Source organism: Temnothorax longispinosus, chromosome 1, assembly GCF_030848805.1.
Source record: "Temnothorax longispinosus isolate EJ_2023e chromosome 1, Tlon_JGU_v1, whole genome shotgun sequence".
Classification (NCBI taxonomy): domain Eukaryota; kingdom Metazoa; phylum Arthropoda; class Insecta; order Hymenoptera; family Formicidae; genus Temnothorax; species Temnothorax longispinosus.
The window spans coordinates 26,413,848-26,428,092 of NC_092358.1; the positions used below are offsets into that span (position 1 = coordinate 26,413,848).

Sequence of the window (14,245 nt, forward strand, 5' to 3'; positions counted from 1 at the left end):
TTTTGATTTTAATTTAATCACTGTTTTTAGTAAGTCTGATAAAATGACGTATGTTTGATGATAATTTTATGGCCAGTTCGGGACTCAACTTAACAAAGGAACTAGAGAAACTTGAAAAGTTAAATAGGGGCAACGAGGAAAATTATTTTCGCAGGTTTAAATACAAATGATTTCTGTATATAAAAACAGCGTGAAAAAAGCATGCCGATAATGTTTGATTGGTTGCCAAGTTGTCCTAAATTTGTAGTGAATTTAACAGTAATATATAACGAAAATTTTTCTTCGTGTAGAACTTTTTTTCTATTTCGAAATATTATTGGTAATAAATTGTCATCGATCGAATGTAATGTTTCTCGGGCTTCACATACCTACACGCAATTTGCACTTCTGACACATATAATACATATAGCGCAATTGACACATCTAGATAATTGTGCGTCACCCCTTTCATCGCTTATTTCCGTTTTACAATTAGTTCCTCTTTTTTTCTGAGCAAAATGTCGAGATTTACTCGGCCAATGTCGTGCGCATTTAAACTGACTAATATTAATATAGCTTGTGCAATTACTGATGCACCATGTATCATCGCAATAACATCGAGAGGTATTTCTCCCTCCCATCTCTTCGTTTCATTCACGATAAGATCTACGCAACACGTATTTATAACGCCGGGCTATAGTATCAAGAGATTGTGGGATTTCTGGCGCATGCGTAGTGTAGCGCGCAACACGGGATTATTTTACATGCTCGTATGTAGATTGTTTCGCATAAGGCACTTCCTAGGTTACATTTGTGCTGAAAGAAGTTACAACGATTGCAACAAATGTTGATGGTATTCATGTAATAAAGTAAACTGCAAACGCATAAACTATATTGTTTAATTTCTATTAAAAATCTTCAGAAACAATATTCTTTTAAACATATACATATATTATTCTCTTCTTATAATGGGTCTGACGATACCTATATTTCGGTGAGAAATATACGTTACTAATCGTCAGAAACGGCTCGCGTCAATACGTATATTACGTATTATACGCGTAAGAAATCTCGCGGTCTCTCAATTGACATTGCGCCGCGCCCGACGAAGTATATCTCGTTTGTCTCATAATCAGTTTGTCTGTTATACTGGTCGTGTCACGATGGATTTATCGTGGCTTTCGTCGCCCTTTGCGCTATTATTGATTACTCTGGTCGTCATCGGCGTCCTGAAAATTGTCGCTGTGGTGCATCATACATATTTTTATTGGAAGAATAAGGGTGTACCTTATCTGCCAAATTCACTATCATCTCTTATAAGGAGTTGGAAATTGATTCTGGGTCGCATCAGTGTTGTCGACCATTTTCAATATATGCATAATTACTTTCCGGACGCAAAATATGTTGGAATAGTGGATATTATGTCATCAGGCGTGCTGTTGCGCGATCCTGAGCTAATCAGAGATATTATGGTGAAGGAATTTGAATCCTTCCCGGATCATCGCACTTTCATCGACCCAAGCGTTGAACCGTTGTTTTTCAGGAACGTCTTCAACTTGCGCGGAGATCGTTGGAAAGAAATGAGGAATACATTAAGCCCCTCTTTTACCGCCAGCAAGATGAAGTTCATGTTTGACCTGATGTCGAAATGTTCTCACAATTTCGTTAATTATTTGGTCGATCATCCGGAAATCTGTCATGCGATCGAAACGAAGGGGGCCTTTAAACGATACACCACCGACGTAATTGCTACGACAGCCTTTGGCATAAGTGTGAATTCTATGAAAGATCCAGACAATGAGTTCTATATAAGAGGAATAGAGGCTACCAAATTTTCTGCTGGACCGCTAATGATGGCTAAGATGATGTTATTTCGCGCGTGTCCATGGCTCGCTAAATCAATAGGTCTGTCTTTTTTCCCGCCGGCTACTACCGAGTTTTTCAAGAAGATCGTGGAGGAAACTATTAAAGCGCGGGAAGAGCAAGGTATCGTCAGGCCGGACATGATTCATTTATTAATGCAGGCTCGGGACAAAGAAGGTGCCGGTGTACATAAGATGACATTAGATGACATCGTTTCGCAAGCCTTTATCTTTTTCTTGGCTGGTTTCGAAACATCTGCGACGCTGATGTGTTTCGTTGCTCACGAGCTGGCAGTTAATCAAGGTGTACAAGATCGTTTGCGCGATGAGGTACAACAACACCTTGCCGAAGGAAACAGTGAGATTTCTTACGAGTCGTTATCAAAGATGTCTTACATGGATATGGTGATCTCCGAGACTCTCAGAAAGTATCCACCGATGATCCTCATCGACAGACTTTGCGTTAAGAGATATGAACTACCTCCGTCGCGACCAGGCTGCAAGAACGTGATCGACGAACCTAACGATGTATTGATGGTTGCCATTTACAGTTTACATCGCGATCCGAAGTACTTTCCGAACCCGGATAAGTTCGATCCTGAAAGGTTTAGCAAGGAGAACAAAGACAAAATTTTACCGTGTACTTATCTACCATTCGGTCACGGACCTAGACAATGTATCGGCAATCGATTTGCTCTCATGGAGACTAAGATTCTGATAGCTCATCTTTTACAAAAATTCACTCTAAAGACTACGGAAAAGACTGTCGAACCAATCGTATACAATAAAAAAGAGTTTACGTTGCAACCTGTTGGCGGATTCTGGATTAGCTTGAAAAAGAGAGAAACATAAAAATCTTGTATGAAATACATTATCGTACAATGTAGTTGTGTTTGGAACAAAATTGCCGGATTTTTAACTTTTAAGATATTCAACGCGTATACACTTTGGAAGATGATTAAAGTGTACAATAATATGTTATGCGATGTATTACGTCATTATATATTACACAAAGCGAATAACCAAGTTTTTACTATAGTGAGGAATAAAGAAATAAAATATTACGATAAACATCATGACTTGCGTAGACTCTCAAGTTTACTTGATTGTAATCGTTTTTAATGATTAGATAGTATATAAAAAAAATAAGGAAATAGATCCATTACATGCTTATTGTTAGTGCAAAATGCGCAGATATAGTTATTAAGTTAAATTGATTACCTACACAAACGTTTACAAATGAGAATTTAATTGTTATGAATTGCGATATTTCTGAGAGATTTCTTTTCAATGTTGTTAAGAGTTTTTTCATGAGATTATGGAAATATAATCTTACTTTGTCATATTATTATATCGAGAATAATATCATGCGAGAGTGATAAGATAATGAAAATAAAAGATGAAATCGAAGCTACCTATTGCAATGTTCTGGATCTTGAAAGCTATCTTTATATATGAATTCAATGTATCCTTTCGTAAACGTACGTTGTATATATTTTATCTTCCATTTATTCTTATTTTTTATTAATTAGAATTAATGTACAATATACTCTTTTAATTTCTTTGTTGAAAATATGACTGTTGAAATTAATTCTGAGCGAATTCCAAGCGTTTATTTGATTTGACTTGATATATTAACTTAAAAACCGGTTTTAAAAATAATAATTAGTTGCTGCTTATACTTATATAATATTCACAAATAATATTTTTTGTAACTCAAATAATACTCAACACATTGTTCATATTAAGACGTTCGCATTTCCTTACTTTTCATAAACGATAAGGTTTTCCGAATTTCTGATTACTTCCGAAAATTCACTTTATACTTCAGTCATATTTAAAAGCAATCGATAAGTTATATTTTGTAATATAAGATTTTTAGGAACAATATTTGTTAAGCGATCGATTTTTGAAAAGATTTAAAATAATTGATGAATCGAAGAGTTTGGATTTTAATTTAATCACTATTTTTAGTAAGTTTGATAAAATGACGTATGTTTAATGATTTTTTTATGGCCAGTTCGGGACTCAACTTAACAAAGGAACGAGAGAAACTTGAAAAGTTAAATAGGGGCAACGAGGGAAGTTATTTTCGCAGGTTAATTGTTTCAAATACAGATGATTTCTGTACAAAAACAGCGTGAAAAAAGCATGCCGATAATGTTTGATTTGTTGCCAAGTTGTCCTTTTGTAGTTAATTTAACAGTAAAATATAAAGAAAAATTTTCTTTGTGTAGAACTTTCTTTCTATTTCAAAATATTATTGGTAATTAATTGTCATCGAATGTACTGTTTCTCGCGCTTCACATACCCACGCGCGATTTGCACTTCTGACACATATATCATATGTGTATTATACATATATGTGAAATATAATACGTATATAGCGCAAATGATATATCTATAGATAATTGCGCGTCAAATTAGTTCCTCTTTTTTTCCGATACGAGCAAAATGTTGGGATTTACTCGGTCAGTGTCGTGCGTATTTAAACTGACTAATATTAATATAGCTTGTGCAATTACTGATGGATCATGTATCATCGCAAAAACATCGAAAGGTGTTTCTTCCTCCCATCTTCGTTTCATTCACGATAAGATCTACGCAACACGTATTTATAACGCCGGGCTAGTATTAAGAGATTGCGGGATTTCTGGCGCATGCGTAGCGCGTAACACGTGATTATTTTACATACTCGTATGTAGATTTGTTTCGCATAAGGCGCTTCCTGGGTTACATTTGCGCGGAAAGAAGTTACAACGGTTGCAAAAAATGTTGGTATTCTATGATAAAGTCGACTGCAAACGGATAAACTATATATTATTTAATTTCTAAAAACCTGCAGACTATTTTCTTTAACACATATTATTCTCTTCTTATAATAGGTCTGACGACGCCTATATTTCGGTGAGAAATGTACGCTACTAAACCGTCTGAAACGGCTCGCGTTACTACGCATGCGTTAGAAATCCCGTAAACTCTTTTAAGCCAGTTCTACAATACATTGCAAACGATGGCAACTGCTAGTTGGAAAGTGTTAATTCTGATTGCCGATTGCCAGTTATTGTCGCCAAAAAAGTTAAAAGTTCGCCCACTCAAATGCAATCGCAATTGTCAATCGCAATTGACAAGCGCGACGTGGAAATAACACTTTTCAATTAGCAGTTGCTATCGTTTGTAACGTATTGTAGAAACGGCTTTATAACAGTGCGTCGCGTCCGACGAAGTATCCCTAGAGTTCCTAGTACTAGAGGAACTCTAAGTATCTGGTTTGTCTCACAATCAGTTTGTCTGTTATACTGGTCGTGTCACGATGGATTTATCATGGCTGTCGTCGCCCTTTGCGCTATTATTGATTACTCTGGTCGTCATCGGCGCCCTGAAAATTGTCACTGTAGTGCATCATACATATTCTTACTGGAAGAATAAGGGTGTACCGTACCTGCCAGTTACGCTATCAAGTTCTATAACGGATTGGAAATTGTTTCTGGGTCGTATCAGTTTTGCCCATTATTTTCAATATTTATACAATTACTTTCCTGACGCAAAATATGTTGGAATAATGGATTTTGGCATGCCTGCCGTCCTATTGCGCGATCCTGAGTTGATCAAAGACGTCATGGTGAAGGATTTTGAATCCTTCCCGGATCATCGCAGTTTCGTCGACGACAGCGTGGAACCTCTATTTGGCAGGAACATCTTCGCCTTGCGCGGAGATCGTTGGAGAGAAATGAGGAATACATTAAGCCCTTCTTTCACCGCCAGTAAGATGAAGTTCATGTTTGACCTGATATCGGAATGTTCTCACAATTTCGTGAATTATTTGTTCGATCATCCGGAAGTCTGTCATGCGATCGAAACGAAGGGAGTTTTTAGACGATACACCAACGACGTAATTGCTACGGCAGCCTTTGGCATAAGTGTAAATTCTATGAAAGATCGAGACAATGAGTTCTATATGAGAGGAACAGAGACCAAATCTTCTTCTGGACCGCTAACGATAGCTAAGATCATGCTTCTTCGCGTGTGTCCACGGCTCGCTAAATCAATAGGTCTGTCTTTTTTCCCGACGACTACTTCTGAATTTTTCAAGAAGATTGTGGGGGAAACTATTAAAGTGCGGGAAGAGCAAGGTATCGTCAGACCGGACATGATTCATTTATTAATGCAGGCTCGGGACAAAGGTGTACATAAAATGACCGTGGATGACATCGTTTCGCAAGCCTTTACCTTTTTCTTAGCTGGTTTCGAAACATCTGCGACACTGATGTGTTACGCTGCTCACGAGCTAGCAGTTAATCAAGATATTCAAGATCGTTTACGCGAGGAGGTACAACAGCATCTTGCTAAAGATAACGATGAGATTTCTTACGAATCGCTGTCGAAGATGTCTTACATGGATATGGTGATTTCCGAGACTCTTAGAAAGTATCCGCCGGCGATCATCACCGATAGACTTTGCGTTAAGAGATATGAACTACCTCCGTCGCGACCAGGTTGCAAGAATGCGATCGTCGAACCCAACCATGTATTGATGTTTCCCATTTATAGTTTACATCACGATCCGGAGTACTTTCCGAACCCGGATAAGTTCGATCCCGAAAGGTTCAGCGAAGAGAATAAAGACAAGATTTTACCGTACACTTACCTACCATTCGGTCACGGACCTAGAAAATGTATCGGCAATCGATTTGCTCTCATGGAGACTAAGATTCTGATAGCTCATCTTTTACAAAAGTTTACTCTGAAGACTACGGAAAAAACTGTCGAACCAATTATAATCGATAAAAAGGAGTTTACGTTGCAACCTGCTGGCGGATTCTGGATTGGCTTGGAGAAGAGAAAAACGTGAATAAAAAAAATTGTATTACGATAAACATCATGACTTGCGTAGACTCTTAAGTCTATTTGATTGTGCCGGTCGTTTTTAATGATTTACATAACTTCCACTTGTCGCTACAAGGTATAGTAGAAATTATAGTCTTACACTTGCACTTCATTTACACCCACACCCACACACACACACTCACACATACAATATTGTTAATTCTTCATGCAAGGACGAATATCTCTATCGCGCAAACGGTTTCACATATTTTTCTTTTGAAATTTTTTATTTGTTCAAATTATGTTTGTTGTAACTTACTATAAATTTAACGGCATTTACTAGTTGCTTTCCATTTAAACTCAAGTGATCTGAGTCACTCAGTTATGTGAGTATTTTATATTCAGGTAAGATATGTCATTTTGTATTTACCTGCTTATTTTGGTGACAAAGCTATCGCATATAATAATACAGGTCCATAGCCTCACTTTTAATGTGAGTTTATTAGATTCATTAAAGCACATGATCTCGATTGTGTATAAAAACTCAGTTGAATTTCACTTGCCAGTATGCAAAAAGAACGTACATTCAACTGAGTTATGACGTCACAAGTGAGAATTATCTGAGTTGATGTAAATGGAAAGCAAATGCTGTTATAGTTTTTAAATAAGTATATCAATACAATATCATTAATAGAGCCGATGTAGCACGCTACAGTATTGCGTATGTGCATTTATAATATTTTCGAATAATATTTTTTATAAATAAGATTTTCAAATTTCTAATAAATTTAAGTTACATTTTGTTATAGTTATATAAAATATAAACAATCTAATTATAATAAACTAGCAAAGCATTTAACATTTTTTACATTTTAACATGTGACACATTTTGGAGATGGTTAATCAAAGATTCTTAATCAGATATAAATGTGAATCAGATATGATTCATTCTTTGAGATTAGATTGTATATAAAAAAATGAGGAAAACAATCCATTACTCTTAGTTAGTGCAAACTGATGGGCAGATAATCATTAAATTAATTACCTACACAGACGTTTACAATTAAGAAATTGTTATTGATTGTGATGTTTCTGGCAGACATCTTTTTAATGCTGTTAAGAGTTTTTTATACGAATATAGAAATATAATGTTATTTTGCTATATTGTTATCGAGAATGATATCATGCGAGAATGATAAGATAATAAAAATAAGATAAATCAAAGCTACCTATTGCAACAATGTTCTGAATTTTGAAATTCACATATATAAATGCAATTTATTCTTTTGTAAACATACGTTGTAAATTTTGTCTTTCTTTTTATTTTTATTTTTTATTAATTAGAATTGATGTACATCATACTCGTTTAATTTCTTTGTTGAAAATGTGATTTTGTCGAAATTAATGCCGAGCGAATTCCAAGCTTTTTGATTTGACTCAATATATCAACTTGAATACCAGTTTAAAAAATAATCATTTTTTGCTATTAACACTGATATAATATTCACGGATAATATTTTCTGTAACTGAAATAATACTCAACACGTTATTTATACTAAGACGTTCGCATTTTCTTACTTTCTATAAACGATTTTTTGAATTTCTGATTACTTCCAGAAATTCACTTTATACTTATGTCATATTTAAAAGCAATCGATAAGTTATATTTCTTGTAATATATGATTTCTTGAAACAATATTTGTTAAGTGATTTTTGAAAAGATTTATAATCGATGAATCAAAGGGTTCTGATTTTAATTTAATTACTATTTTTAGTAAATTTGGTAAAATGATGCATGTTTGATGATTTTTTATGGCTAGTTTAAACAAGAGCATCGAGGAAAGTTATTTTCGCATTTAATTGTTTAAAATACAGATGTCTTAATATAGAAAAACAGCGTGAAGGACATTTTTCTTTTATGTATATGGGCACGAGTTTTGAATGTTTCATGTCAGACAGTTTGTGTGACAGTTTCGTTCCGTTTCATTCTCCAATTGTTATTCATATTGATAATATTTCCACTAGTCTGTTTTTATTAATATATAGTGACTGTTATATACATGTATATAACAGTCACTATATGTATGTTATATATATATGTAAATTTATTTTTTGTAATATATACAGAAGAATAAATGTGATCACATTTTATAAAAATATTTTACCGGAGTGTAAATTTTTCTTCACGAGAAAATTAAAGTCTGTTTCCTTTCTGAAAACCAGAGTTGAAACAGAGGTAACAACTCCTATTATAAATCTCTCACAAAAATGTTTTGTTACTATTGTTCTTGAGACTTCAGCAGCTCTTTGGGGTTTTCCAAAGTATAAGGGAAAGGAGAGAGGTGCATGCGCGTATTCACCTAACTGGAAAATTTCAGACCCTTCTCAGGCTGACCGATGGTGGAGCTTAAAATAAGAGTGTTTTTTACAGCTTACTTATTCTTATTGGGAAACAGCGTTAGTTGGGATGAGCAAGAGTAAAGTAAAGCAGAGAGGAAACATTGGTACAGCACCAAGAGAAAATAAAGAGTCTCTCAAAAATAAACAAAAAAGCATTGAAAACTTAGTTTCCGATATCTTTCCCAAGGCTTCAGTTTCAATCCCGCGTTTTGGTTTGGTAAGTGAATTTTACTTCTCTTTGACGGTTAGTCTCAATTTTGGTTGCTCCGCAACTTTTTTTTCTTCTTCTAAGTAAATAAATAAAATAAATGTTTAAAAAATAAAAGCAAACTCTTACATATAAAGGGCTAACTTCCAATCAATTCTTATATTGATTTATCGAAAAAGCTTTAATTTAATATGCAATAATATTAACATATATCTAATACATTAATATATCAATACTATTATTTGAACATGTACCTATATTAATTCTTATAAAATTAAACTTGAATAATCGTCGATGCTTCACATTTCAAATTCTATGATTGTTAATACAAATGCAACATAAACTTTGTTAATTTATAAAGTCACGTATATAATTTTTTGGCGCATATTAAAATGTTATATAAGTTTTCACACTATTTATATATACGTGTATTAATGGACGTTAAAATCAGGTCTTACAAATTGTTAGTTCTAAAATTTATGTGTATAGATTTGGTTTTATAATATCTGTCATTTTTATACAGGAACACCCTAGCAATCTTATTCCCGAACTATGTCGGCTGTTTTAACATCTCGGATGGGTGCCTGGTATTGGTGGCGGTTCGTACCTCCACGTGGCCCTCTCTTGGATTTTCAAGGTCCGAGGGGAAGATCCGGACACCGCCGCAACTGCGGTGGTCTTCGCGTTCCAAACCCTATCTCCCTGCTAGAGGTTTCCAGGGAACTCGAACGCTTATACAGAAAAGAAAACTCTTCCCGGATCTCCCGACGGCGTCTCCAGGTCATTTTGGGTTACCCCGACGAACACTCTTACGAGGGCTCGAATTGTATGCGGTTCCGCTGCCGGGTTCCGGAATCTCCATAAAACATGAGTTAATATCTGCAGTAATACTTGTTTTAAAAGCTTGATTGTCACATGTGCAAAACTGTTATTAAAGTATAAATATTCACTAAAATTTCTATCCTACAGAGATAAAATCTACATAGCTCCTTCTGGTGTACAAAAGGAGCGTATGATGCCCAACGACATGTTCGTGCAAGATATCAATGGAACAAATTTGGAATTGCCTCCGCCAGAAAAGAAACTGAAGAAGTCGCAATGCACTCCGCTATTTATGTGTGCCTATTTAAGAAGGCACGCAGGTGCTGTGATTCACACCCATTCGAAGTTCGCTGTGATGGCAAAACACTGCTATGGCCTGGGAAAGAAGTCAGGCTCACTCATCTCGAGATAATAAAAGGTATGCACATATACATTTAAATCATCTCTTCAAGTCCATTTACAGTTAATTTCAAATTGATAACGATATAAAACTGTTCGACTTACGCAGGCATGTAGAATCAGGAAGAAGGTAGAGCTGCCTACTGAAGGTATCGTTACGACGAGGAGCTGATAATACCGATCATAGAAAACACTCCCTTTGAGAGGTATTTAAGGGACGATTTAGATCAAACTATCGTTGATTACCCTGAGACTTGGGCTGTATTGGTACGCAGACATGGGATTTATGTGTGGGGCAATTCTTGGCAACAGGCAAAAACTATGTAAGCTATATTTTACTATCACATGTCGCAATAAAATTTATTTAACGATCTTTGTCTTAAAAATGTCTTCTTTTTCTTTTTACAGGACGGAATGTTACGATTATTTGCTCGACATTGCAGTTCAAATGAAACAATATGGATTAGATCCGTCAGTAACTCCAAATAATTATGAATTAAAGTACCAGGCAAATAATACATTAGGATAGTCAGTAATATAAAATGAATTTTTTGCTATAATTCTATGCAATGGTGCCATAATTCTATGTATCTTTAAGCTATATATATATTTTTTAGATATTAAACGTATATAAAAATTAAAATAAAAAATAAATTATAAAATTTTGATTGTAATTCACATATTCCATATGTATATGCACTATTATAATGCATGTTATGTTTATAAAGCGTAAATAGTATGGATATTTTCAAGTATGTATGTCAAATGATGCAAAGTGTTTTCTAATCTTCTTTGCCAGCTTGGTTTCTTCGCTCGTATGACAATCTTTTCAGTCGAATCTATCTATATTTATTATATTTAATATTCTATCTTTCTTAATCCTTTAATGCAAGATATCTCCATCCGATAATTCTACATAAAAATATTTACTAAAAAAGAACAAGAGAAATAGTTACCACCGCGGGTGTTGATATGAGCAAAATTTTAGGGCACACACTTCGTCCGAAGTGATGGAACGCTCAATCTATGAATTCATCAAATGGAGGATCAAACATATATGTGAAAGGGCTTTGAATAAAGTAATGCTCTGCATTATGCCTCATTTTTAAATGTTTATTCAACATTGTTAACATGTGGCTCGTTTTCTAACGTTGAAGCTGAGAGAAAACATATCTTTTTTTTTAGTGTCATCACAGAAAGAATTTTCTCTTAGAATGTAGCCTGAAAATCATGTTTTTATATTATGGATGGGTTTTGTCATGGTTTGTCAATATCAATCAGCACACAGTCTCGATCCATGATCAGTCTCTTACTTGATAATATCGAAAGGCGTTTCACCCTCCCGTCTTCGTTTCATTCACGATAAGATCTGCGCAACACGTATTTATAACGCCGCGCTAGTATTGGAAGATTGCGGGATTTCTAGCACATGCGTAGTAGCATGCAATGGTCAACACGTGATTATTTTACATGCTCGTATGTAGATTCTTTGGCATAAGGCGCTTCCTGGGCTACATTTGCGTGGAAAAAAGTTATATAACGGTTGCAACGAATGTTTATTATCATGTAATAGAGTCGACTGCAAACGCATAAACTATATTGTTTAATTTCTAAAAATCTCCAGAGACTATTTTCTTTAACACGTATTATTCTCTTCTTATAGTGGATTTCGACGACACGTATAGTTCGGTGAGAATTGTACGCAACTAATCGCCTGAAACGTGTCTCGTTACTACGCGTGCGTCAGAAATCTCGTAATCTCGGCCGACGATATATCCCGTTTGTGTCAGTGTGTCTATTATATTACTGTCGTGTCGCGATGGATTTATCGTGGCTTTCGTCGCTCTTTGCGCTATTATTGATTACACTGGTCGTCATCGGCGTCCTGAAAATTGTCGCTGTGGTGCATCATGCATATTTTTACTGGACGAATAAAGGTGCACCTTACCTTCCAGATTCATCTCTTATAACGGGTTGGAAAATGATTATGGGTCGCATCAGTATTGCCGATTATTTTCAATATACATACAATTACTATCCGGATGCAAAATATGTTGGATTAATGGAATTTGGCACGCCTGGCGTGCTAGTGCGCGATCCTGAGCTGATCAAAGACATCATGGTGAAGGAGTTTGAATCCTTCCCGGATCATCGCAGTTTCATCGATGCAAGCGTGGAACCGCTATTTGGCAAGAACATCTTATCCTTGCGCGGAGATCGTTGGAGAGAAATGAGGAATACATTAAGCCCCTCTTTTACCGCCAGCAAGATGAAGTTCATGTTTGACTTGATATCAGAATGTTCTCACAATTTCGTTAATTATTTGGTCGATCATCCGGAAGTCTGTCATACGATCGAAACGAAGGAGGTCTTTAGACGATACACCACCGACGTAATTGCTACGACAGCCTTTGGCATAAGTGTGAATTCTATGAAAGATCCAGATAATGAATTCTATATGAGAGGAATAGAGATCTCCAAATTTTCTTCCGGACTGCTGGCAATAGCTAAGTTTATGTTATTTCGCGCGTGTCCACGGCTCGCTAAATCAATAGGTCTGTCTTTTTTCCCGCCGGCTACTTCTCAGTTTCTTAAGAAGATCGTGGAGGAAACTATTAGAGCGCGGGAAGAGCAAGGCATTGTCAGGCCGGACATGATTCATTTATTAATGCAGGCTCGGGACAAAGAAGGTGCCGGTGTACATAAAATGACATTGGATGACATCGTTTCGCAAGCCGTTATGTTTTTCTTCGCTGGTTTCGACACATCTGCGACGTTGATGTGTTTCGCTGTTCACGAGCTGACAGTTAATCAAGGTGTACAAAATCGTTTGCGTGAGGAGATACAACAGCATCTTGCCGAAGGAAACGGTGAGATTTCTTACGAGTCGCTGTCGAAGATGTCTTACATGGATATGGTGATCTCCGAGACTCTTAGAAAGTATCCACCAACGATTCTCACCGATAGACTTTGTGCTAAGAGATATGAACTACCTCCGTCGCGACCAGGTTGCAAGAATGTGATCGTCGAACCCAACGATGTATTGATGTTTCCCATTCATGGTTTACATCACGATTCGGAGTACTTTCCGAATCCAAATAAGTTCAATCCGGAAAGGTTCAGCGAAGAGAATAAAGACAAAATTTTACCGTACACTTACCTACCATTCGGTCACGGACCTAGAAAATGTATCGGCAATCGATTTGTTCTCATGGAGACTAAGATTCTGATAGCTCATCTTTTACAAAAGTTCACTCTGAAGACTACGGAAAAAACTGTCGAACCAATTGTATATAATAAAAAGGAATTTTCATTGCAACCTGTTGGCGGATTCTGGACTAGCTTGGAGAAGAGAGAAACGTGAATAAACAAAAATTATATATTGTTTCCCTAAAGTAGTAAATTTTGACAGTAAAATATAACGAAAAATTTCTCCGTGTATAAAACTTTTTGTCCATTTCGATATATTATTTGATAATTGTCACCGAATGTACTGTTTCTTGCTTTATATATATACTTACGCGGCAATTCGGAACTTCTGACTAATTCTGACTAATATATATATAGCGCAAGCGACATATCTATATAATTGCACGTCGTTCCTCCCGCTTCTTTCCTTCTCACACACAATTTAGTTTCTCTTTCTTTCCGAGCAAAATGTCGGGATGTATTCGGCAAATGTCATGCGCATTTAAACTAACTGACTAATGGTGCGTCTTCACCTGCGAGTAAGAACTCTCGAGAGCAA

The 14,245-nt window shown here is 35.9% G+C and overlaps 4 protein-coding genes across 4 annotated transcripts; all 4 read left to right on the plus strand.

Moving 5' to 3' along the window:
- Positions 1-1,055: 1,055 nt before the first annotated feature.
- On the plus strand, positions 1,056-4,080 carry LOC139821626 (cytochrome P450 9e2-like). Its single transcript, XM_071792834.1, has one exon. It carries the CDS (start codon positions 1,143-1,145, stop codon positions 2,691-2,693), a length of 1,551 nt encoding a protein of 516 aa, XP_071648935.1. The 5' UTR covers positions 1,056-1,142; the 3' UTR covers positions 2,694-4,080.
- A 780-nt stretch (positions 4,081-4,860) lies between these two features.
- On the plus strand, positions 4,861-10,147 carry LOC139821558 (cytochrome P450 9e2-like). Its single transcript, XM_071792699.1, has 3 exons — positions 4,861-6,689; positions 9,100-9,285; positions 9,800-10,147. The coding sequence occupies exons 1-2, from the start codon at positions 5,155-5,157 to the stop codon at positions 9,128-9,130; spliced, it is 1,566 nt and encodes a 521-aa protein (XP_071648800.1). The 5' UTR covers positions 4,861-5,154; the 3' UTR covers positions 9,131-9,285; positions 9,800-10,147.
- LOC139814643 (probable methylthioribulose-1-phosphate dehydratase) lies at positions 9,711-11,573 on the plus strand. Its single transcript, XM_071781109.1, is given in 6 exon segments — positions 9,711-9,739; positions 9,800-10,147; positions 10,246-10,459; positions 10,462-10,516; positions 10,607-10,820; positions 10,906-11,573. Coding segments are annotated over 6 exon segments (981 nt in total). The 3' UTR covers positions 11,027-11,573.
- Positions 11,574-12,183: 610 nt separating this feature from the next.
- On the plus strand, positions 12,184-14,214 carry LOC139821612 (cytochrome P450 9e2-like). The gene has a single exon (XM_071792809.1). It carries the CDS (start codon positions 12,317-12,319, stop codon positions 13,859-13,861), a length of 1,545 nt encoding a protein of 514 aa, XP_071648910.1. The 5' UTR covers positions 12,184-12,316; the 3' UTR covers positions 13,862-14,214.
- The last annotated feature ends 31 nt before the right edge of the window (positions 14,215-14,245 follow it).